The sequence below is a fragment of the Monodelphis domestica genome, chromosome 6 (genome assembly GCF_027887165.1).
Source record: "Monodelphis domestica isolate mMonDom1 chromosome 6, mMonDom1.pri, whole genome shotgun sequence".
Classification (NCBI taxonomy): Eukaryota; Metazoa; Chordata; class Mammalia; order Didelphimorphia; family Didelphidae; genus Monodelphis; species Monodelphis domestica.
The window spans coordinates 62,310,268-62,337,472 of NC_077232.1; the positions used below are offsets into that span (position 1 = coordinate 62,310,268).

Sequence of the window (27,205 nt, forward strand, 5' to 3'; positions counted from 1 at the left end):
CAGAGCTTACAAAAGACTGTCTAATGGAGCCACTAAAATTAACATTGCAACACTTGGATGCAATTTCGCAATTGAAGCATGCCATTCTCTCTGCACCAGCTCTGGGCATATCAGATTACAAGAAGCCATGAGAGAAAAGGTGTGGCCTCTGGGGTGCTAATGCAGGTTTTTGTTCCAATACAAAAATCTATTGCATATTATTCTGGCCAACTGGATCCAATAGCTGAGGGGATGCCACCATGTCTAAGAGGTGTGGCAGCAACAGCTCTATTAGTGACAAAGGTTGTAGACCTAGTTCTGGGAATCTGCTCACCATCATGTGTTCGCACAAAATTGAAGCTCTTCTGCTAAGGCATAAGACTCAAGCCTTTTCAGACCAGAGGCTGGCTAGATATGAGCTAACACTTTTAGGGAATGAGAACATTACCCTGAAATGATGCTACATTGTTACTAGAGCTACTAACTTCTGGAGAACAGCTGCATGAGTGTGCTAAATTCGTCCAAATAACTGAGAAATCAAGGTACAATCTCTCCGACACAACCCTGGAGAATCTCAACTTCATTCTTTTCACAGACAGATCCTCTTTTATGAGAGATGGGGTATGGTACACAAGAAAAGCAGTGGTAACAGAGTTTGAGACAGTGTGGGTAGCAGATTTGCCATCACATCTCAGTGCCCAGGCTGCAAAGCTCATTGCAGTGAAGCAAGCTTGTATTATAGCCAAAGACAAGAGTGTGACAATTTACACTGATTCCAAATATGCATTGGGGTTCTGTCACAAAGTCAGGAGCCTATGGTTGCAAAGAGGTTTCTTAACATCTACTGGAAAAACAGTTGCCAATGCACAATTAGTAACTGAACCTCTAGCAGTTTTACAACTACCAAACCAAATAGCTATTGTGCACTGAATGCACAGAGTGCATACCAAAAAAACCAGATTCTGTTGCACGGGGAAACAACAGAGCAGATGCAGCTGCTAAAATCACAGCAACTAGCAGACCTGAATTATGCTTAAATAAAGCCCTGATAATTCCACAAGATCTGGCTACAGTATACAATGAGAAAGAGGTGCTAAAATGGAAACAAAATTTCAAGGCAGAGAACAAAAATGGTATTTGGGTGGCTTCATATGGAAAACCAATACTGCCAAGAGTCTTTTATAGCCACATCTGTCAGAGCATCCATAAACAAGGTCATTTTGGTATACAGGGAATGGTTGACAATGTAAAGAAATCTTGGATAGCTCCAGGCATAAAAACAACAGCTTCTAGAATTTCCTCTTCTTGCCAGACTTGCCAGAAATTTAACCAAAGCATCTTCAAACAAAAAGCTTTTGGAAGTAGACCTATAAGTTACTCTCCCTTTGAGCATATACAGATTGATTATATTACAATGCCAAAGGCTGGTAATTATAGGCACTATCTAGTAATTGTAGATCAATTGACAAGACGGCCTGAAGCATTTCCTAGTAATAAGAACATAGCTACTTTTGTTGCCAAGGTATTATTGAAAGAGATAGTACCAAGGTTTGGAGTTCCATCTCAAATTGATTCAGACCATGGATCCCACTTTACGAATTCAGTTTTGCAACAGATTTATGCAAACTTAGGGATAACATGTAAATTCCATGTCCCATACCACTCCCAAAGCTCTGGGAAAGTTGAATGGATGAACAGGGAAGTAAAAACTATGGTGGAAAAGCTCTCTTCGGAGACTCCTTTAAAGTGGCCAGAAATTCTACTTTTGACTTTTTTACATAAGAACAAGGCCCAGAAGTGATTTGCATGTCTCCATATGAAATGGTATTTGGCCACCCCCCACAACAAACTAACATCTTTAGGCCAGTCTATGCCTCCTTGCTCAGAGGAGATTTAAGTATTGCAGAATACCTCAAACAACTACAGGACAGAATCAAAGAATTATAAGAGCTGGGAATACTTGTTCAGGCTGAACTGATAGACTTTACATTGCATGACTTACATCTAAGTGACACTATATATATTAAAAATTTTACTAGGACTAGTATCACAGAACCAGCATGGCTAGGACCTTTTGATATTCTGCTCAGAACACCTAATATGTGAAGATTTCATCAGGAGAAGAGGTTGATATCGGTTTAAGTGGCTGCAGGTGAAGATGCTAAGAAGAGGAAAAGGACACATACAAAAAAAAAAACAACACAACACAACAACACAAAGATCATCAACAATACAACAAGGACAACTGCAACAATAGCACATGGACATTGGACTTACTTTGGACAAGATTCCTTAAGGACAAAGTTCTGTTTGAAAAAACATATTATAAGAACATTGTTACTCACAAAGACAAACAGGACAAATTAGCAACATTCTATGAGAATAATAAACAAGAAAAGTTCGCAGCATAAAAATTCCTAGCAGCTGATGCAGGTTAAAGTAGAAAAACTGCAGACCAAGATTCTGAGGATAGAACTCTGTGTATTTCATTGTTTCCATCAGGACAGATTGGTATTTTAGGATAATTACAGTAACGGGTGAATATGAACACTTTAGATAGGAATAGCATCATTATAACACATACCATATCACATAGAAATTTTAAGGGTTCTAGATAGCAACATATTATATAGGGACATACTAGATACATAGATAGCTTACTTATGAGGATTTTATATCCACTCTATAGATCCATTTTACTCACAAATGGGGAGTGGGAATTTTAAATTCTTCAAACAGTATGATTTCTTTCCTGTACATGTGTGTATATATATATGTGTGTGTGTGTGTATGTGTATATATATGTATAAATGGACTTTTGTATAATTATTCAATAAGAGTGACTTCTTTTTTATAGGTATGTAGTTATGTATATCAGTGTGTATATATATATATATATACATATATATACCCAAAATTTTGTATAATTCTATAAAACAGGTTGTGTACATAGTTTTGTTTGCATGCTATTATGTTGTAGTTTGCATTGGATAAGAATGTTTTCTTTCATATAAATAGAATAGAATAGGGAAAGTTAGCAGTTACTGTAGTGATAAGATGGTTAGAAGTTTTTATCCTTAGGTAAGAATTGATTTCTATTAGAAAAGTTAAAGTTTAAATTGTTTCTATTTTCATAGTATTGGTAAGATAAATTTTGGAGTTTTTATCTTTAAATGGGATTTTCCTTTCTGTACTAGTACAGGAAATTGTTTTATTTGTTCTTTTGTTATTGCATTGTTGCGAATTTTGCATTTGGACTTTGTAACTGTGTTTTGATTTGCATTTTGCAAATATTTTTCCTTGTTTTCTCTTTTCTTTTCTATCTAAGAATAAGTATGTTCAGTTTAGGTGTAGAATAGTGACTGCTACAAGGTTAAGGAAATAGTTCTATTTGGGGATAAATTATTAAATTAGGTATTAGATAGTTCCATTAATTTGAGGAGGAAATGAATTTTCTCCCAAATTTCACACTGGGGGACTGTAATAGAATATTTGTTAATAAGAGTTAATTAAAGCAGCAAGTGTTAGAAAAAGAAAATCCATTTTAAAATCACCCTAGATAATATAAAATATTTAAGAATTCATTTGCCAAGACAAACACAGGAACTACATGAACACAACTACAGAACACTTTCCACACAGTTAAGACTAGATCTAAACAATTGGAAAAACATTAATTGCTCATGGATAGGACAAGTTAACATAATAAAAATGACAATGCTACCCAAATTAATTTACTTATTCAGTGCCATCCCTATCAAACTACCAAGAAACTTCTTTACTGAATTCGAAAAAAATATAACAAAGTTCATTTGGCAGAACAAAAGATCAAGAATATCAAGGGAAATAATGAAAAAAAAATGTGAAGGATAGGAGCTTAGCAGTACCAGGTCTTAAATTGTACTATAAAGCAGTGGTCATCAAAACAATATGGCTAAGAGACAGAAGGGAGGATCAGTGGAATAGACTTGGGGTAAATAACCTCAGCAAGACAGTCTATTTTAAACCCAAATATCCCAGCTCTGGGGATAAAAACCCACTATTTGACAAAAACTGCTGGGAAAATTGGAAAACAGTATGGGAGAGATTAGGTTTAGATCAACATCTCACATCCTACACCAAGATATTTTCAGAATTGGTGAATGACATAAATATAAAGAAGGAAACTATAAGTAAATTAGGTGAACATAGAGTAGTTTACCTGTCAGATCTATGGGAAAGGAAAGATTTTAAGACCAAGCAAGAGATAGAGAATATTACAAAATGTAAAATAAATAATTTTGATTTACATTAAATTAAAAAGGTTTTGTACAAACAAAACCAATATAACCAAAATTAGAAGGGAAGCAACAAATTGAGAAACAATCTTTATAACAGAATCTCTGACAAAGGTCTAATTACTCAAATTTACAAGGAGCCAAATCAATTGTACAAAAAATCAAGTCATTCCCCAATTGATAGATGAGCAAGGGGCATGAATAGGCAATTTTCAGATAAAGAAATCAAAACTATCAATAAGCACATGAAAAAGTGTTCTAAATATCTTATAATCAGAGAAATGCAAATCAAAACAACTGATACTACCTCATACCTAGCAGATTGGCTAATATGACAGCAAAGGAAAGAAATAAATGTTGGAGAGGAAGTGGCAAAATAATGCATTGCTGGTGGAGTTGTGAATTGATCCAACCATTCTGGAGGGCAATTTGGAACTATGCCCCAAAGGGAGTTAAAAGACTGTCTGCCCTTTGACCCAGCCATATCACTGCTGGGTTTTTACCCCAAATAGATCATAAGGAAAAAAGACTTATACAAAAATATTTATAGCCTCGTTCTTTGTGGTGGCAAAAAAATTGATTATCCAAGTAAGAAGGAGATTGTCACTGCTTTGCCAGTGGTGGCAAAAGGTAGAAAAGCTGTGAAGATTTTGGTTTGCTGGTTTTCTCCATCTAACCAGCAGGAAAGAAATAAAATCTTTCTCATTGTTATAATTTATAAATTTTAGTTTTAGAATAGATAGTTAGAAATTGGGTTAATAGATAGCATAGGAAGATTAACTTAGCCTTGATTGTATCAAGGAGAAGCAGATTCTTGTGAGTCCTAAAAGTTCAGTTTTGGGTACAATGAGAAGATTTAGATTTAGGATAAATATATTCTTACTTGTTTCCTTTTCCTTTTCCTTTTTCCTAATTTTTAAATACTTCCAATAAATAGTTTTTATATAAGTCTGGCCTGAGCTGGAATTTTTAAAACTATTTGGGAAGCCATCTTTCCCAATAGTCAAAACAACAATCTGTCAACACAAGACAATTTTATTGGTAATACCATCCAATACCAATAATCAATAAGGGTTGGGAAACCCTTATAACATCACCATCACCTTAACCACCATTTCCCCTTGTATACTAATGGAGACTGCCTAGGACCCTGAACCCAAGTGTGTTTGGATATAGCAATGTTTCTAACTCAGTTCCCTCAGCCCTCATCCTGGAAACCTATATCAAGAGGCACCTTCTCCTACCACTGCAACAGCCAGAACTACTGAAGACAAAAAAATGGAAAAGGTTAGTTCTAGTCATCGAGGTCCTTGGCGTTGTCAAATGGTTTAACATGAGGAATGACATCAAAGAAGAATCATTACTATCTGCCTTGCCATTAAATTCTACAGAACATGGAATGGCTAAAACTAGCCATATGTGTTGTCTCTAAGACAGTGATGACAAACCTATGGCATGGATGCCAAAGATGGCATGCAGAGGACTCTCTGTGGGCACATGTCTCCCCTGCCCCTGTCCCCCTCCCCCAGAGTTTATTACTACAAAGGCAGAGGGACTCAGGCAGAGCTGCTTCCCTCCCCCTCTCCACCATGCCTGATGACATATTTTCACACACACACACCCTCTCAGCAGCCCAATGAGAGCACACAGTGGGTAAGGTCTGCAGCTCACAGGCAGAAGAGCACTCAGACCACTCTCCACCCCATCTCTATACTTGCTGAGGACATTCCTCACTTTACCTGCCCCTCTGCCCAGCAACCCAATGGGAGCTCTTTCTCCCTCCCCTGTGTGGGATAAAGGGGGGCACACCTGGCACTTGGGGAGCAAGCATGGCAGTTGGTCTGTGTGTGCAGGTGGGGCCTGGCACTCTGTCTCTAAAAGGTTCATCACCATCATTTCTCTAGGAGAACATCAACTCCTTAAGAACAGAAAGCTGTTTAGTTTGTATCTGCAGCACATAGAATAAATAGTGCTTTGCCCATAGTAAGTGCTTAACAAACATTTCATTCATTTATTCATTTGTTCACTCACTATTTTCCTTGGGGTTCTTAACTTTTTGTTTCTCTAGATGTTTTATTATTTTTTCAAGCTCTATAAAATAATCGTCTGATAATTTCCTTGGCATGTGGCATTGGCTAACTAATTTTTTTTTAGTTTATTTGGGCAGTATTGTCATTTGTTTCATTGGCTCAACTGATGTATCCATGAGCAATTAATATTTCTCCAATTGCTTATGTCTGTATCTCCCTAAAGAATATTCTGAGTGTTTCTTTCTTCTGCATGTGTCTTTATAAAAATCTGGGTTGAGTTCTCAGTGTATTCTCATTGCTCTCCAAACTAACAACCATTTATTAAAGACCTACTATGTACTGGGAATACAAAGATTAAAGTGAAAATTAGTACCTGACTTCAAAGAGCCAATATTTTATTTTTTCTTTAGATAGTGCCCTCCTTTACTTTCCCATAAGGATTTAGCTTGTATGTTTGAAATATAATTCTTTAAGAGACATCCTCCTTGGCCAGTTTCTCCTACAAAATACTAGTGCAAATACTAATCTTTTCTCTGAACACTTGTAAATCTCTTCTCCTTTTGCAATATTTATGTCAGACTTTCTATGACTTATCTATCTTTCATCATCATGAATTTTATAATAATCATTTGTCCCTAAAATTCCTGTCATTTTTACTTCAACAAAGAAGTCTGCCTCCTTTGTCAGAAACAGATTGTATAGAATAGCACTTTCCCCATACTGCTTTGCATAACTTTTGAAGAATAAAATTATCCTTAAGACAAGATGCAAACTTATTATCAGGGAATGTGTACCTACAAATGCCTGTAAGTCTCTAATCACCTCACATAATGCTTCTGTCACACTTTTATGATGTTTCCCAAATTCCTCATCTGACTTCTATCCAGGTGGTCTACAATATATCTCTATAAATATAATTTATTTTTCTGCTTCCATTGAATATCACCCAAATAAGCAGAAATAGGAAAATAATATGCACAAATATTATAACACTATCATTTCATCAACAGAAAATGAAGCTATTTTGTTTAATTATCATGACCTATGTTGACTTCAGAGAAAAGATGAGAAAATACATCTTTTCTCTTTTCCTTGGACAAAGCCTGGAGACTATAGCTTCAGAATGTTGCATAAAACATCAGTTGTGGTTCCTGTTTCAAATAGTTTAGTTTATTATTTTCTTTTTTATGAAGGAAAGCTTCTTAGATAGATGGGGGGGGGGGGTATTCTGGAAATGACCATAATGAAAAAAACAGAAATCATCCAAAAAAACCTTTTTAAGAGTAAAATATAGGGTTAGGACTGGAAGATCACACAGACTCCTAATATCTATAATTATATGAGTCTATGAAAACAAAAAAGACTACTCCTTGAACTTAAACTGAGATAATTCAAGAAAGATTTCTACAAAACTTTACAATTACAGTAACCAACACAGAAAAAAAAATCATCCATGGGAATATGAAGAAAATTTTCAATTGCATAAATAGCTCATTTTCCAGTCAGTGCCAAGTTTTTCTGACAGGTCTCAGCTCTTTCCAACATATATAAAATAGTGTTTTGGGAGAAACGTAGGCATCATAAAACTCAACAGCACCAGAGGTGTCAAATATACTACCAGCAAGCTACATGTAACCCAGAACAAGCCCAAGTACTGTCTGAACTTTAAAATGTAATTGAAGAAGAATAAATAAAAATACAACAAAGCATGGATAATGTTAATATTTTATTTTCTAAGTCAATTATGCACCCATGGGGATCCTTATATAATTTTTGGTGGGCCTCATTTCTATTAGAGTTTGGCCCCATGCCTTACATGATCAATTGAGCATTTATGGAAATAATAAATTATTGCCAAGTACCTTAATGCCTTCTGATGGATCAAGCCCATGTTACATCATAACCTGCAGTGTGTATTTTTGTCATAGAGTACATTCTGCTTGGAAATAGAGAATGGGAATTTATCTTTAAACTTGGAACATCTTATTCTCCTGGGGTGAATATTCTGAATTAAGAATAAAAACATCTTGTGATTCACAACAGGCCTACAAAATGAGAATCAACATCTGTAATAAGAAATGATAAGGATAATAATGGAAATGTTTTCCCTTTACTGGTTTATGGGAGTAGGTATTTTCTATTTCCTGTTGTTGACTGCTCACTACACTGAATGAGATTTCATAGAAGAAGGAGACTTCTAGAACATAATTTTAAATGTTTTATTTTGCATTGTTATTAAAGTAGGTTAATTACCATTTATTTTAAATTGTTACCTTTTTTTAGCTGACTTCTGAGAATACTGCTGGATAATTTTACAATGTGGATATGTTTATCCTTTCCAGGAATTTCAATCATTCCTTTGTCACTTTGAGTTCATTAAGAAACATATGAAGCATAGGATTCTTTGTGTGCAGACATCTATTGGTACCTTAATGTTCATCAGATTTTGTTATTTCCAGGGATTCTAAAAATCAGCTTAATTCCAATGTGTGCTTTATAATTAAATTCTTAGAAATAATTATATATAGCATACCTCATCCTGAAAATAAAATATAAATCAATATTTACTTTTGGAAAGTTATTCTTATTCATTCATCAACAATTTCTTACAATCATAGAATTTAGAGCTGGAAGGGATATCAGACATCTTTTTCCACCCTGTTACTTTACAGATGAGGAAACTGAGACCCAGAAAGATTGTGACCTACCCTAGGCCACAGAGGTAGTAATAGCAGAGCCTGCCATTAGAGTACTAAATCCAGTATTACTTGCACACTCTACTGATAAGACAGACCATCCATCATTAGTTCAAACCTTTATCACCACTTAACTGAACCACTATAATATGCATAGTCAAGCAAAATAAATTCTCACATTTGGACTTTGCTTCTGTCCAACAATGTCGGTGTCTGTCCCATTGAAATTGTGGTTGGTCAGTGCACTCATCAGAGTTCTTCAGTCTTTGGAAGCTGATTGTCTTTACTATATTTTATTATTTGTAAATTATTCTCGTGGTTTTCCTTACTTCACTCTTCGTCATCAAATGTATAGTTATTACAGAATTTCTTTGAAATTATCCTTTTTGTAATTCTTACCATACCATGGTTTTTCATTATATGTATAAACCCTGAGCTACTCAGCCATTTCCCAGTTGATGGGCATCCTGTTAGCTTCCAATCTGTTGCCACTATAAAAAGCATTATTGTGTATATTTCTGTACATATAAGGCCTTTTCAACTTTATTCACTCTTTTTGCAGCATTGTTGGGTCATAGTGTCTGCACAGTTTAGTAGCTTTGGGCACAGATCTGATTTACTTTCAAGAATGGCCAGACCAATAGCATATAAATGTGCTTGATTTTCCCTCAATTCTTCTACTATTGATCATTTTCCTGTTTTATCATCTTTTCCAAATAGATCAATGTATGATGACATCTCAGTTACTTTCATTTGCATTTCCCAGTTTTTAGTGTTTTGATGCATTTTTTTTCATATTTTTATTCATATCCTTTGACCACATAGCAATTGAGGAATGACTATTATTCTTATGAATTTAAGTTAGTTACTTATATAAATGCAGTTATCATTATTATTATTATTGCATGTCTTAGAAATGAGACCTTTATTGGATGAATTTGTTCCAAAGATTTTTTCCCAGTTAATTATCTTTCCTCTTATTTTAGCTATTTGATTTTATTTTTGCAAAACATTGTAATTTTATATAATTTTTAAATATAACTTCATATACTTAAAATTGTCCTTTTCATCTTTTGTGATCCTCTCTATCCCTTGTTTGGTTGTGAATTCTTCCCTTATCCATAGATCTTAAAGCCAAATTCTTCTTTATTCTTCTAACTTTCTTTATGATGTGACTTTTAATATCTAAATTATAAATTCATTTTAGATTTATCTTTGTATATGATATAGAGAATTTGTCTAAATCTAATTTTTTCCATACTGCTTTCTAATTTTCTCAGTAATTTATTACCCAATTAGGTTATTACTGGTGTAATAACAGGCAGAGTCTAGTTTCCTAGGTTCGTGTTCTTCTATCTGTTGTGTATCTTAATCCATTCCACTGTTAGACCTTTCTATTTAACTAGTACCAAATCATTTTGATGATTACTACTTTGTAGTATAGTTTGAGATCTGTTTCTGTTAGACCCCCTTCTTTCCTTAAGAAAAAAAAAAACAAAACTATTTTCTTTGTGGTTCTTGATCTTTTATTCCTCTTGTTGCATTTTTCTATTTTTTTTAGTTCTATAAAGTATTCCTTTGATTCCATAATTTTTAAAAAATTCAGTAATTGAGGTAATATTGACATTTTTATTACATCAGAGCATATAACCTTATAACTGAAGTTAATTTAGAGGGTCATTGATGACTACATTATTCACTCTGCTTGAGGTGATACAGCCTTAATCTCTAGGTACCTATACGGCCAAATCCATTGAATCTTCACCATCTTGTCTGAGGGATTCAGCTGTAGCAGTGCCACATTACTGCTTCCTACAGGGATCTTTTTCTGATGCCCCTATTTGTTACTGATCTCACCATTCCTACAATTATATGCTTATCTCTTTATAGGTTATATTTTCCTAGTAATGTGTTAGCTTCTTGAAGTTGAAAACTGATTTTTTTGAATCTCCACTAACTTAGCCCCATAATAGTAAAATGTGCATTAGAGTTATTAAATGCTTATTGGTTTGGAGAACTTCCCCTGCTTCCTATACCATTTCTCATTCTGCCTCCAGTTATCTTCATTCAAGGGCTTTCAGCTTAACTGAATCTACACTCTGGTTTCCTGATTCCCTTCCAAGCACATTTTTTTTCTTCCTAAAATTCTTTCTGTCTACTTCCTAGTGTCCCAGGAATGGGAGTTGATGGTAGGAAACCACTAAATGTAACTTCTGATGATTATGCCAGTATAAGCTGCCCAACCTATCAGCAGTTAACCTGAAGCCTTTTTGATAGTAGGGGGATGGTATTCAAGTATTTGAGGACTCTAGTGCAGATTATTTGACTTGTTCTATTTGGCCTCAGAATCAAAAACTATGAGTGGAAACTGCAGAGAGGCAAGTTTAGGCTTGATATTAGGGAAATCTTATTTAAAATTTAGAATAATTCAAAAGTGGAATATGCCACCTGGGATGGTAGTCGATTCCCCCCCTCATAGGAGGTATTCAACCTGGCTGACCCTTTGTTAGACATATTATGGTTGGGAGTTTCATCAGGAACACGTTGGACCAGATGACCTTTAGGGTCCCATCCATCTCTCAAATCCTGTGATTCTGCAGTTACTTCTCTGGGTATGGATGAAGACAGACCTTATTGTGAAGAGTACTAGAGTGGCCTCTAAGAGCATCTAGTGATTGTCCACCCCACTAATATCTAGTTGCAAGTTTTCCTTACCTCAGCAATTGCTGTTGACACATCTTAGAAGTTCACTAGAAAAAGTAAGTTAGAGGTGGACACTAAGGGAGCAGGAGACTGAGAATGTAGCCTTTGTTGTTTGCTTGTATTCTTTTAATTTTCTGTGGGAATTTTTGGAGTTTTCCATTTTTTACCCTTTTATTGTAATTCCTTTACTTTATTTAACAAATTATTGAGACTTTTGAGGAAGAAGTATAGAAAACTGGCATTGGCCACAACCTTATGCTCTGCCTTCTGGTCCTCATACATATGTAATCTCCCCTCCTATACTCTAATTTATAGTCACATAGGGACAAATTTGAATCCCTTTGCAGATTATCTGCATATTTCCTTAACTTTCTTCTCTCTGATAATAAGACTGAGCCAATACAGGCTGGATTTCTTAATAGGCAGGTGGCCTAGCAAATAAAAAAGCTAAACTTGAAGTAATCAGATCCAGACTCATATGCTTATTAACTATGTGGCTGTGGGCAAATCACGTAATCTCTCTTAATCTGTTTCCTCATCTATAAAATGGAGTTAATAATAGCACCTATTTCACAGGATTATCAGGTGAGATGATATATGTACAGTCCTTTGCAAATCTTAAGGTGCTTTGCCATCATCATTTACTCTGCCCCCATACAACAGAGACATAAATTATCACTTCACTCTATAGTAGAGGTTATACCAACTCCCTTCCAACAATCTTTTGCTAATGGGGGATCAAAATCCTTTCCCTGCAATAAAATGAAATAATATATGTGAAAATGCTCCAAAAATAGTAAAGTTGGTGACATAAATGCAAAATGTTATTATAATAAGCTCTTAATGAGCAAGGACTCTCTTTTTAGCTTATGATTTGTATAGTATCTAATACAGTGTCTTAGGAACAGGAAAAATTTAGGAAACATTTGTCGACTTATAAAGAATACTATTTTTTTCAACTTAACATCAACGACCAAAATCTAGTTATTATATGAAATTATTTTTGTTTGTATGTAAATCATACATGCCCTCTGTTGGTTTTATTTTTTTATAACAGTTTGTTAACTATATGTGCCAAAGGTTTTTTGACTGGTATAAAGCTTAGAAAGGGCAGAATAGCTAGGGGGACAGAGAGGTGGCTCAGTCAATTAAGAACCAGGCTTGGAGGTGGAAGGTTCTGGTTCAAATCTGGTCTCCCTACCTGTGTAACCCCCTGGACAAGTCACTTCACCCCCATTGCCTAGCCCTTACTGCTCTTCTGCCTTGGAACTGATTGGTTCCAAAACAGAAGGGAAGTTTTAAAAAGTCATCAAACAAAAAGGTCAAAATACAAAGGATATGTTTGTCCTTAAATCATTTGTGCTTCATAGTTTTATGCTTACCTTTGCTGGTACAAAGTAGTATGACCAATGCCATCCATACCATTAAGAGCCAATCTTTAAAAAAAAAAAAAGTCAATCTAGTGGTCTACATGGAACATTCTGAGATTTATAAAAATATTAAACAGTAAAGTCTATGTGAAAGATGAGACCCATTTCTAAGAATAATGTGTTTTCATTTCAAGTAATAGTATTCATTTTAATTGACTGGTCTGTAAGGTCACATTTAGCTCTGAATCCTCTGATTTAGTAAAAGTGATTATTTTAAGTAAGCACTACAAAACATAAGTCTTGTAATTCTAATAGAGTTTCTATTTAGAGAATATAGTCTACCAAGGGCTTTTTTACAACTTTATGTCTGAATGGAATTTAAGAGTTTTATGAACAATGATTTAAGTATTCTCTATTTTGATGTTTTAAATGAACTATAATTTCTTTTTTTTTAACCCTTTAGTGTTAGAATCAATACTGTATATTGATTCTAAGGCAGAAGAGTAGTAAGGATCACAGTGTCATTCAGTGACTTGCCCAGATTCGTAGTATTTGAGGTCAAATTTGAACCCATGACCTCCCATCTCTAGGCCTGGCTCTCAATCTACTGAGCTACTCACTGTTCTCAATGAGCTGTAGTTTCATCTATTGTGGTTTTTCATCAAATCCACCATTTACCCAAATAGCCAGCTAATAGCCTCGATGAGCTGCTATTGCCAGAAAATTTCTTCAGACTACATAAATCAGGCTTTGGATAATAACCTTCTTTATACTTAGTTTAAGCTGATGCTTGCAATTTGTTTCCAGGCCCAATCTGAAGTGTTCTATCCTGATGGTACTTAGGCATAGTCTAAAGCTAAGAACCCAAAGTCATCAGAAATCTTCCACAGAATCATAGATTTAGAGTTGAAAGGAGCCTCAGAGGCCATATCTAAGCTAACCCCCTTGTTTATAAGATGAGAAAACAGAGAAATAGGAAGGGATGATTTGGCCAAGGTGACACAACCATTAAGTGGTAGAATTTGAATCCAGTTTTTATGACTTTTCTTTTTCAACACTGTATCAGACCGCCTTTCTTAGAGTAACTTTCTTCTTGATTTCTAATTTTAAATTGCCTTTATCTGGTTACTTTGTAATGCTTTCTTTTCATCCACTCTTAGTTGGTAAAGGTTTATGCCTTCTCATGACATTTGTACTCTTTGTACACTCTTTGTACTGTGAGGTACAAACCAAGGATAATATTTCTTTCTCTTTATTGATCTCTCTCTCTCTCTTTCTCTCTCTCTCTTGTTTTTAGGGAACAAAACAAGAAGAGATTGAAGGTGAAGAAGAGGTGACTGGATTAATTCAGCCTGCAGAAGTATTTGCTCCCAAAAGCTTGGTTTTGGTGTCCAGATTAGATTATCCAGAAATTTTTAGGGTAAAGACTCTCATACCTATCATATATGATCTGTGCTAGTTTGTAAATCTTTTTTTAATGAATATATGACAAACTTATTATATTTAAAATGTCTTAATTTAATTTAAGTTTAAGAACATGAAATTAACCCAAACTGAAAATCCTTGTGTGATGGATAAAATACGTGATAAATTAATGTGGTTATTCCAAACTGAAAATCTATTTTTTAATCCTTGGCATGTGTGATATGACATGACCTGTATGACATGATTTTTATCATAAAGATATACTTACTTTTTAAATTATTCCAAGCAAACTAAACCTTTGGAAGAATGTAATGAGTATGAAGATGGGCTCTCAAGTGCAAGTAAAACAAGGAGACTGTTAGAGGGTCTTACTTGTTCTACCTGTACCAAATCAAGCTCATGGGTTACACAGTGGAGTCACAAGAGTTTTTTTTTTCCTTGGACAGAATATTTTCACATGCCAGTAATTAATTTTGTTTGTAAATTTTCAGAATTAAATGATGATGACATGATGCATGGTTTAGGGAAATGATTCACATGACTCATAAATTAGGTGACAAGAAAAAACTAAAAAATGTTAACTTGTCTGAATTAAAAAATCGCGGTCCAGATACAAGGGAAATTTTAAACAAAGGAAAACTTTCAAAAAAATCTATACAAACTCTTTTTAAAAGATGAAAAAAATTCACTGTCCTCTCTTAAGAGAAGTCTTTTCTCACCATAACCTGAAACAAATAAATTATTCTCTTCTTTAGGAAGAGGAGATTAGGCCTATGACTTCATTAATATAGAAAATTTCTGGTGGGGAAACTCCCTTTCCAGTCAGGTTGCTCTTCAATTTACAGACTTAGTTTCCTAAGGCACTGAGAATACCTTGTCTATGATCATATAATGTGGATCAGAGGCTGGATTTGAACTCAGGTCTTACAGATTCTGAATCAGCTTCCCTTTATGCTATATATATGTATGCTAATGTAGCTACATTAAATAATGAGTAAAATAGATAAAAAAAACTATTTTGGAACAAATTTGTTGGGTTGGTAAGATTTAAAACTAAAGGAAATTTTTAAATGTTTGCTTTTAAAAACTTGGGAGAATTTTCAAGGTTTGTTAAGGAAAACCAGCAACTTTTCTCCAGAATTAATGGAGGAAGTAGAAACCAAACATAAAAACCTTTTTGACCAAGTTTCTATTATAGAGTAAAATTTCATAAAATAATATTTCCTTCATGAAATTCATTATGCATTCTCAATAAAAGATGCCTCATTAGGCTGAAGGTGAAACCTGAATTTCATGGGATAGAGAAGTAGTACTTGTGCCTCTGTGTTCATTATGTGCCTTCATTTTCTTTGCAGGCTTGCCTGGGCCTAATTTACACTGTGCATGTGGATAGTCTGAATTTCTCCTTGGAGAGTCTCATTGCAAACCTCTGTGCATGCCTTGTCCCAGTGACTGGGGGTTCTCAGGTAAATGCAAGAAAAAAGGATATAGAGGATAGAATATTTTTCCAGTTAATTTAACTTATAAAAAAAAGGAAAAATTAAATTCTTGGAATATTTTCCTTAAAAAAAAAGATCATATTTAGTTAAGTATTGTCCCCCATGGTTTGTCTTATGTGAAAACCCCCAAATTCCATGCTTTACTAAGATCATATGATTAATTTTGTTGGTAGATTTCCTTCACAACAAAACATAATAACAATTTAGGTTTTGTGTAACTTGAACTCTATGTGAAATTTAATTTGAAATATGCATATTGTGCATATAAAATTCTGGTAGAACTATTTCTCTAATTTTTTCTGTCCATTTTATTTTTCCTTTCTTCATTCTTAGTTTATCATTCTAATTTGAATTTAAACAGTAATTTATTTTTTGTGTGTTGTTCAGCCATTTAAGTTATGTCTAGCTCTTCATGATTCCATTTTGAATTTTCTTGACAAAGATACTAGAGTGGTTTGCTATTTTATTTCTCCAGCTCATTTTATAGATGAGAAAACAGAGACAAGTCTGGTTAAGTGACTTGCCCAGGGTCCCACAGCTAGAAAATGTTTGAGGCCAATTTTGAATTTAGGAAGATGAATCTTTGTGACTCCAGGTCTAGTATTCTATCCTCTATGCCCAAGTCCAAGTAATTTTTTAATTTAGGTTTTTTATTTTCCCAATTACATGTAATAATTTTCAAAATACATTTTCTGAAATTATAAGATACAGATTTGATCTCGGCTATACATGTATTGTCATGCAGAACATAATTCCATATTAGTCATTGTTCTAAGAGGATACTCATATAAAACCAAAACCTAAAATAAGAAAACCCAAATGAAGTAAAGGGGAAACTAGTATGCTTTAATCTGCATTCTGATTGCAACAGTTCTTTCTTTGGTATTAAACAACATTTTTTGTTTGTCAAAAGTCCTTCAGAATTGTCCTGGATCATTGTATTCATGAGTGTGTAGCAAAGTCTTTCACAGCTGATCAACAGTGTTGATCAACCAAAAGGTTTTGCTTGTTTAACTCTGCATCAGTTCATGTAGGACATGTAATTTTTATAGAGATCTTTTCAGATGATAAAACTGAGATAATAATCACAATCCTTTATCACATTTTATTTAATATTTTCAATAAGTCAGATATTTCTCTCCAAAAAAACAGCACCCAAAACTTTCAGTGGGCATTGCTATTATATCTTCCCCCTTCCATAAACAAACAAAAACTCCAGCCACCGTGAAGAAATACATGGATATGGAAGTCTCTCAAGGGATAAACCCCAAAGAGTCCAGGTAGAGCCTTAGAGCAAAAAGTAACTTGGCCATAAGAAGATGAGGAATCCCAAGAGGAAATGAATAAGAGATATAGAGTAGAAAAGCTAGAGAAGAAAGACTTGCAAGGAAATTTGACACCTTAGAACAAACAGTGGAAAATCTTACATAAGAACCAAATGCCTTGGAAATTAGAAGGGGCCAGACAGAAAACAGTGGCAACTGTAATAATAACAATAACATTTATATAGTACCCACTGTATGTCAGTTACCATGCTAAGTAATTTATAAATATTACCTTATTAGAACTTCAAAACAACTCTGAGAAATAGGTGCTATTAGTGTCCTTATTTTAAGGATGAGGCAATTGAGGAAAACAGAGGTTAAAGAGATATGTTCAGTAATACACAACTAGTTAGTGTCTAAGATAGGATTTGAACATAGAGGCCTTCCTGACTTGAGGTCTAGCACTTTATCTATTGTGCCACCTATCAAAACAAAACCCCCAAATTGGGGGTGGGAGGTGGGGGTAAAACCAGAAGAAAAATCAAAGTAGAAGAGCAGAAAGAACTGAACTGAAAAATAGGTCAAGAAGAGAGAATATAAGAATTATCAGATAACCCAAAAATGTCACTCAGGGAAAAGGCTAGAGACATTTTTTAGGAAATTCTAAGTGAAAATTGCCCAGAAGTCTTAGAACCAGATGACAAAGTAATAATATAAAAAATCTATAATTCATTTACCAAACAAAAGACTAAAATGAAAATTTCCAGCAACATTGTAACTATAATACAGAGTTGCCACTTCAAAGAGAAAAAAAAAACAAAACAGTTTAAACAGCCCACAAGAAGGAATTAAAATATCAAAAAAAGTGTAAAAAGGATTACTCAAGATTTGGCAACTGCCAATATATAGAAGAGGAGAGCTTGGAATAAGAAGTTTCAAAAGGCAAAAGATAAGATTTACAATCAAGAATAATCCATCTGTCAAAACTAAATATAATCCTTAGGAAAAAAAATGTATCATTAATGGAATGGAGGATTTCCAAGCATTCCTGATTAAAAAGACAAAACTTAGTAGACATTTAGAAATTGTAAAGTAAGTACCATGGGGAAAGAAAACATAGAAAATAACATATATCTGATTATTTACATGTTAGTAGGGGGATCAGAAAAAAAGTCTTCTCAGAACCCTAACATTTTTAAGGTTTATATATAAAGGTTAAAATTACAGTAGGTTTATGGGAAATTTTGTTCTTTTTTTTTTTATGGTATTGGGAGAAGACAAAAATAGGAGAGACAGGGAACTAGACTATTGAGTAAAGAATAAAAAAGAAAATAAATTACTAATGTATAATAGATGTGTAAAAGACTAAAATTACTATTTTATAATAGATGGGTAAAAGAAGTATCAAGGAAGGGGCATCTCATGAACCTCACTTTCATTTGAATCAGATCAAAGGAAGATTGGATATAATTACATACAGAGAGATTACAATGAAGAAATACAGTAAACTTAAAAGGGAAATAAAAGTGAATAAGAAAAATTTAGAGCTATACAGCAATCTAAGAGAGGGATAACAGTGTAGTTAAGAGAATAATCATTAGAAAATAATCTTGAATGTTGGAAGGAGGACCATGAAGGCAGAATTAAAAGGAAAGGAAGAAAGTAAATACTTAGAATATGGGATAAAATAAGGAGGGGGAGGATGAGCTACAGTGGAGAAGGAACTTAGAACACAACACTAATGAGATCACAAGTGTCACAAAAATCCCTCTCTCCTATCATTCTGTTATTTACAAATAGGGATGTAAAAGTAAAGAGAGAAAAAAAAATATAAGAGGATTGGATGAAAGGGAATATACATTTAAGTCATAACTGGGAACCAGATAAACTTACCCATTAAAGGATAAAAGAATTTATTGGAAAGTAGAACCATTCAGTATGTTGTTTACAAATGAAACATTTGAAATTCAAAAATATATAGGAATAAAATGAAGAGCTGTAGCAAAATCTCTTATGCTTGAGCTGAACTTAAAAAAAAAGCAACAATTCTAATCCTAATTAATACTTCAGTAAGAAAGATTAAAATGAGATAACTCAGAAAATCATACTTAATTGTGCTCCTAAGAAGTATTCTGTTAAAGAATCAAAATCAATAATTAATATAGATACACATGTTAACATAGTACCTACATACTAAAAATAACCTAGTGGGAGGGAGAAAAGTTGAAAAATATAATAGTGAGGGACCTTAACATACAACATTCTGACCTAGACAAAACTATCCAAAAGATAAGAAAGAAATTAAGGACCTAAATAAAACTTCAGAAAATGTAGAGATGATATATGTCTGATGATTACTGAATTGGAACTGTCCCTCATCTGAATGAAGTCCCTCATCTGAACATACCTTGCATATCACTCATTTGCAGTGATTTACAATATTTGGGGGCATAAAGATTTCACCAAAAATGTAGAAAAGCAGAAATGATAAACACATTATTTACTAATCATACCACAATAAAAATTACACTCAATAAAATGCTTTTAACTTAAAAAAAATACTGTCCACCTCCTGAGAAAGAACTGATGGAGACTGAATGCAGATAGAAGCATACTTTTCTTTTTACTTCCATATTTTTCTTGAGGTTTTTTGTGAGCTGTTTTTGGTCTATGTTTTCTTTTGAAATATTGCTAATCTGAAAATATGTTTTAGATAAAAGACACAAGTCTAAGAGACAAAGCATTAACATTAAGGAGGATTGGAAAAGACTTCTTATAAGGATTGGGACTTTTTCTGAGACTTGAAGGGAGCATGAAAGTCAGGAGGCAAAGATGAAGAGGATAATCAGTGAAAACAGAGGGTCAGAAGGTCAAAATAATAATGAAAAAGGAAGCATATTAGTACCAGATCTCAAATTGTACTAGAAAGCAGAAATTATTAAAGTGATATGGCATAAGAGAGATTTTAGTAGAATTGATTAGCTATACAACATAAACACAGTAGCATAGCAGATATCCAGTCATATGATAACACATTAAAGGAGCAAAAAATGTGTAGGTAGGGGAAAATTCCTGACTAAACAAGTGATAGAGGATCACACAGATTAAAATAGGCATTTTGTAGGAATCAGAAGGAAAACTGATAACTGGGAAAAGATCTTTGCAAGTTTCTCTAATAAAGTTCTGATGGTCCGATGCACAAGTAACTGTTACAAACTTATAAGACTTAAGAACTATTCCTCAATAAATATGTGATCCAAGGATATAAAAAGGCAATTTTCAAAGAAAAATCGAAGTTATCAAGTCTCTTATAAAAATGCTCTGACTCATCTTAAACTGTACTATAAAGCAGTAGTCATCAAAACAATATGGTACTGGCTAAGAGACAGAAGTGAGGATCAGTGGAACAGACTTGGGATAAATAACCTCAGCAAGACAGTCTATGATAAACCCAAATATCCCAGCTTTGGGGACAAAACCCCACTGTTTGAAAAAAACTTCTGGGAAAATTGGAAAATAGTATGGGAGAGATTAGGTTTAAATCAACATCTCACACCCTACACCAAGATATTTTCAGAATTGGTGAATGATGTAAATATAAAGAAGGAAACTATAAGTAAATTAGGTGAACATAGAATAGTTTACCTGTCAGATCTATGGAAAAGTAAAGATTTTAAGACTAAGCAAGAGATAGAGAACATTACAAAGTGCAAAATGAATAATTTTTATTACATTAAATTAAAAAAGTTTTGTACAAACAAGACCAATACAACTAAAATCAGAAGGGAAGCAACAAATTAAGAAAAAATCGTTATAACAAAAACCTCTGACAAAGGACTAATTACTCAAATTTATAAAGAGCTAAATCAATTGTACAAAAAATCAAGCCATTCCCCAACTGATAAATGTGCAAGGGACAGGAATAGGCAGTTTTAAGATAAAGAAATCAAAACTATCAATAAGCACATCAAAAAGTGTTCTCAGTCTCTTATAATTAGAGAAATGCAAATCAAAACAACTCTGATATACCACCTAACAGATTGGCTAATATGACAACAAAGGAAAGTTATAAATGTTGGAGGGGATGTGACAAAGTTGGAACATTAATTCATTGCTGGTGGAGTTGTGAATTAATCCAACCATTCTGGAGGGCAATTTGGAACTATGCCCAAAGAGCATTAAAATACTGTCTGCCCTTTAATTCAGCCATACCACTGCTGGGTCTATACCCCAAATAGATCATAAGGAAAAAGACTTGTACAAAAATATTTATAGCCACACCTTTTGTGGTGGCAAAAAAATTGGAAAATGAGGGGATGCCCTTCAATTGGAGAATGGCTGAACAAATTGTGGCATATATTGGTGATGGAATACTATTGTGCTAAAAGGAATAATGAACTGGAGGAATTCCATGTGAACTAGAAAGACGTCCAGGAATTGATGCAGAGTAAAAGGAGCAGAACCAGGAGAACCTTATACACAGTCTGATACACTGTGGTACAATAAAATATAATAGACTTCTCTACTAGCAGCAATGTAATGATCCAGGACAATTCTGAGGGGCTTATGAGAAAGAACTGTGGTAATAGAAATACAGAAGAAAAACAATTGCTTGATTACATGGTTTGATGGGGATGTAATCAGCGGGGATGCAGACTCAAAATGATCACCCTAGTGTAAATATTAATAATATGGAAATAGGGCTTGATCAATGACACATGTAAAACCCAGTGGAACTGCTTGTTGGCTGTGGGAGGAGGGGAGGGAAAGAATATGATTGATGTAAGTATGAAAAAATATTCTAAATTAATTAAATAAATAAACTTATGAAAAATGCTCTGACTCACTAATAAAGACATGCAATGCTTGTACCTCATGCTTAGGAGACTGGCAAGGATGACAAAGATGAGGAAAATAACAAATGTTGGAAGGATTATGGAAAAGCAAATACACTAATACATTCATTATCAGTGGTGCTATGAATTGGTCCAGCCTTACTGGAAAGTGTGCTAAGCCCCAGCTATATCTCTACTAGGCCAAAGAAATTAGATAGACATCCAAAAATGTTCATAACACCTTTTTTTTAATTAGCAAGAAATTGGAAACTAAGGTTTCCTATTGGGGGACGACGGCTAAGTAAACTGTGGAATATGGATACAATGAAGTATTATTGTGCTCTATGAAATAATGAAATGGGCAGTTTCAGAGGAAATTAGAAAGATTTTTGTAAAATGGTGCATATCAAAATGAGCAGAACTAGAACAATATTTATACCATGATAACATTCAGAGAAAATGACTTTCAAAGATGTCAGAACTCTCATCATTTCAATAATGAAAGTCCAAAAAATAAAAATGAAACATATTACTCACTTGACAGAAAAGTAATGAACTGAATATGTGGAGTCGTACATTTTTGTATATCACAATGTGGGGATTTTTTTTTCTTTTAGATTGTGTGAAGGATTTTTTAATTATAAAAATATATTCCTTCATTTGTCTCCTGGAGTACTGAGAGTAGCATCAATTTGTCATATTAGTCTATTCTTCATGGCCTCCTCATTGCCTGTATTTCCCTATTTTCCACCCTCTTCATCCCTTCATCTTACCTGCCTCCTCTTCCCAAGTCTCCTCACCAATAGAATGATTATTGTCTGAGCCTAAAGTGTTGGATTTAGCCTTGAAGAGAACTTGACTTTGGGAGATTTTTAACTTTATAGTTGTTATAATCTGGTCAGCTTTTTGGGAGAAGTGCATCTTCGGTTTGTTCTTAGTATTTTCTTTAAAATATCAAATTATATAGAAATGAGGGCTTTTTAGCAATACATCACAGTAATTCAATTCTTTTTAAGCATTAAATAATAAATGTTTATTTTCACCTAAGTTCTATTTGCTTTCTTCTGCTTTTGTGAACTGAATCCAAGTTATCTCGTTATAAACTCTGGGAGGGCAAGTATTGTTTTATTTTTATTCTTATGTCCTAAATGCCTAGCTCAAGGCCTGGCTGGTACAAAGCACTTTAAAACTGCTGGCTGATTGATGAGCACTGCCCTTGCTGCCTTCGTTTCAGCAGCATCTTGAGTGGCTGAATTCCAGGGACCTCTTCCCCATTCCTGTCCAGGCTCTTACTTTCATTTCTGCTAAATGTTTTGGACTAGGATTCTAAAAATTGAAACTTAAATGTGCATGACAGAGAGACTGTATTCTCCACGTCAAACTGTGAAACCCTAAATACGGCAGACCACGTGCCTGCAGATGTTTTCTTCTCTCTACTTGAGATAAAAGCAGTTTGTTTTTTTCTACAGAAGCTGTTTTCCTTGGGAGCAGGAGACAGACAGCTGATACAGACTCCTTTACATGACAGCCTTCCTGTCACTGGCACCAGTGTGGCTCTCCTGTTTCAGCAATTGGGTATGTCTATTCTGGGTTCCAGAATCGTCTCTTAAGGAAGACTAGGAAAAACTTTCCATTTTAGGACTGGTCACCTGCCATAAATCAAAGAAAAATGTTAATATATAATTTTTTTCTTTTAGGTATATTTTGCCCTAGTTTTATCTGCTTTCATCCTTTCAGATTTTTGTTGGGGCCTAATTATATAGTACGTTTGGTCTGTCATTCAGTCCTAAAGCAAATTAAGCTAAATGTATCCTAAGTTCTATTGTAACATGAGATGCCCCCCTAAACACACAGTAGGCAGCAAACTATTTTTCCCATCTCACAGAAATGAAGTCAACAAGCTTATGAAGGCCGCTGTAATTACTGCTCTAATCCCTCCTCTTTCCAACCACTGTGACTGCCTAGCAGCCAAACGTCCTCTGCCATCCTGCTCTGTCCCAAGCCCATCCTTGGCCTGGGAAGGTCTAGCCTGCACCCCTGGACTTAGCTCGTACCATGCCTGGGAACTCTCTTGTCCTTCAGGCTTTCTTCTTGAAACACCATTTTGTAGGAATTCAAGAGAATGTCGGGGAAGGGAAAGGCCTGGGGTTTGGCCAGATGAGGAGGACCTCTGACAAGAGTGGTGGGAATGACTGAGCCAACTCGAATGTTGGAAAGGGATGTTGGAATGTCTGACTTAGAAGACGCCCTCCTCTCGTCAATATTCAAACCCTCCGCAGCCTCGCTCCAAGCTGCGTCCCCAGGCTCCCCCTCTCTCCTCTAGAGCCCAGCCATCCCTCTTATCAGGGTCCTCCCTCATGCCTCTTAGAATCTCTGGCTCCCTTCAAAGCTCAGGTCAAGGGCCACCTCCTCCAGGCAGGCTTCCTTGTTCCCTATGTTCTTCTGGGTCACCTTGTATTTTTTTGTATGTGGGCAGAGCCTGCCACTCAGTCTTCTCAAGGAGGAGGTCAGAGTAGCTGGCCTTTGAGTCTGGGATAGAAGCCTTTGCACGTCATCTCCTTTAGGTGAGGAGGAGCGGCAGGATGGTTTGCTTCTGGTCTTTGTATCCCTTCCTAGCACACTGCCTGGCCAGTAGCAGTAACTTAACACCCAAACGCTTGTTGGTTGGTTGATAGGAGGGTGATCCCATTGTGGAGGGCCCTGGATAGAATGTTTTCTATTTTATTCTAATAGATCCTTAACAGGGTAATAGGTAATAGACCTTTAAATAGAAAAGAGATCCTTTCTTAAGAGAACCTTTATCTTGCCTCAGTGGGGAGTTTTACAAAGTCCTGAGTGAGGTGAAATTATTGTTTTAGGGAAAGAGTGCAGAAATAAAAATAGATTGCCACAAGGAGAGAGAGAGAGACAGACCAGCTAGTGAGGTTTTGGCCTTCATTCCAACTGAGTGGCTGTGATTTATTGATTTCAACTTGTCAGTAGTAACAAGGTAGAACTGAATTCGTGGGGGCAGCTGGGTGGCTCAGTGGTTTGAGAGCCAAGCCCAGAGACTGCAGGTCCTGGATTCAAATCTGATCTCAGATAATTCCTAGTAGTGTGACCCTAGGCAAGTCACTTGACTCCTATTGCCTAGCCCTTATAGCTTTTCTATCTTGGAACCAATACATAGTATTGATTCTAAGGAGGAAGGTAAGGGTTTAAAAAAAAGAAGAACTGAATTCTGGTTGTAAAGTGGTAGCATCATGATTATTTTAAAGCCTGTATCTATCAACAGTGGAGAAAAGGAGACACTGTATTTATAGGCTGAGAATGGAATTTGATGCTTGTGTTAATTTTTTTTATTATCAGACTAACTTTCTGCTCCTCCAAAGCCAAAAATTGTCCAGAGGAGCAAAATGTGCCCCAAATGGCAAAGACATAAGTGATATAATTTTAAATAAAGGACAGAAGATAAAGAATGTGTGGATCATAAGCCTTAATCTTGGTTAGTTGAGTTCAAAAAGAAATAACAATCTCTTTTCAAACTTAAAGATAAGTAGAATTTGGTGTCATTTGCTATCATACTGGGTCATATTTCTCCTTTGGAAAAGCCCACCATGCTACTTGAAAATTGAATTGTAATATTTGAAAGAAAGTGCTCAGATAAGATCTTGTCAAACAAATTTTAAAATGTGAGAGTATGTTCTTTGTACATTCTCTTTAGTAATTGGGAGCTTCTGGCCCACCAAAATACTAAGACTGCCAAGGAAATATGCACCTCAAAAACACCATAGAGCCACAGTTCTTGATTTGATAAAGAATATCCATTTCTAAAAATCTAATACTGTATTCTATTTACATTTTCAAAGACATTTAAAGATATTCATAATGAGCAGTGGCACTGAAATAGAAACATTTACAGCTTTCTTTCCAAGCTCATGTATTGATTAATGTGCATTTATAAGTTGAAAAAAGTGTTTGCTTTAAATTGCATAAGAATCTGGTTTGGCTTGGTTTTTTTAAAAACTTTACCTTTCACCTTAGAATCAATGTAGTGTATTTGTCATAAGGCAGAAGAGCAGTAGGGGCTAGGCAATGAGGTTTAAGTAACTTGTCCAGGGTTATATAACGACGAAATGTCTGAGGTCAAATTTGAACCCAGGACCTCCCATCTCTAGACCTGGCTCTCAGTTCACAGAGCCACCTAGCTGCCCCTAAGAATCTGGTTTTTAAACAAAAAACTTGTCATAATCTTTATCTTAACATAAAGAAAATGAAATACTTCCAAAAATTGAATTGTTTTATTTTCCTGACTAGTATTGAATCAAGGAAATAGCAGAAAACTGTCATGATTTACTTAAGCATGTAGACAAGAAAGAAAATGAACCTATGTTGCCTAAAATAACTTTTATTAATAGTAAGTTTTGAAAAATATTTATTTTGAATTATGAGATCTTAAATTGTTTTACTTAAAACTATTAAAATTAATTGTTTTTATCTATAAATTTGTTTTTCTTCTTGTGTTTTGCAATATAAAATTTAAAACTTATTGAGGAATTTTTAAATAATAATTTCCCACTAAACACACATATGTCCAGTACAGTGTCTTACAAATAAGCAAACAAAAACAATTAAGTAGAACCCATCAAATAAAACAGCTAGGACTGACAATGAAAGTAACATTCTGTTATTTTTAGGGCAGTACCACCCAAGTAGAAAGGAAGAACGGTTTTCAGCATCAGACATCTGGAATTCACATTGGACATTTCATTTGTTCAGATTGTTATTGTTATTTTCTATTGCTTTTATTTACATTATTATGTTCATTTTGTATATTATTTTCCTTAATTTGATCTGTTCATCCCATATAACCCTAGATAAGTTTCCCCACATTTCTCTGAATTCCTCATATTCTTCCCTATATTACACTAATATTCTCGTCTACCTGTGGACCAGTTTATTTTGCCATTTCTTGATTGAGAGACACCTACATAGTTTTTGACTATCACAAAAAAATGCTACTATGAATTTTTTGATGTACATAGAACTTTTCTTTCTGTCACTGATTAAATAGTATTTTATATTTTTATACATGATTATGGAATGTTTTCAATAATAATAAATAACATTTATATAATGCCTATTTT

At 34.6% G+C, this 27,205-nt stretch overlaps 1 protein-coding gene across 5 annotated transcripts in view; it reads left to right on the forward strand.

Moving 5' to 3' along the window:
* The window catches only part of SBF2 (SET binding factor 2), a 522,987-nt gene that overhangs the window by 239,012 nt on the left and 256,770 nt on the right, over positions 1 to 27,205 (forward strand). For all 5 annotated transcript variants that reach the window (XM_056802096.1, XM_056802098.1, XM_056802099.1 and 2 more), the window contains exons 4-6: positions 14,353 to 14,475; positions 15,836 to 15,946; positions 23,549 to 23,654. In XM_056802096.1, coding sequence (XP_056658074.1) covers positions 14,353 to 14,475; positions 15,836 to 15,946; positions 23,549 to 23,654 — 340 coding nt within the window. The remainder of the gene's footprint in view (positions 1 to 14,352; positions 14,476 to 15,835; positions 15,947 to 23,548; positions 23,655 to 27,205) is intronic.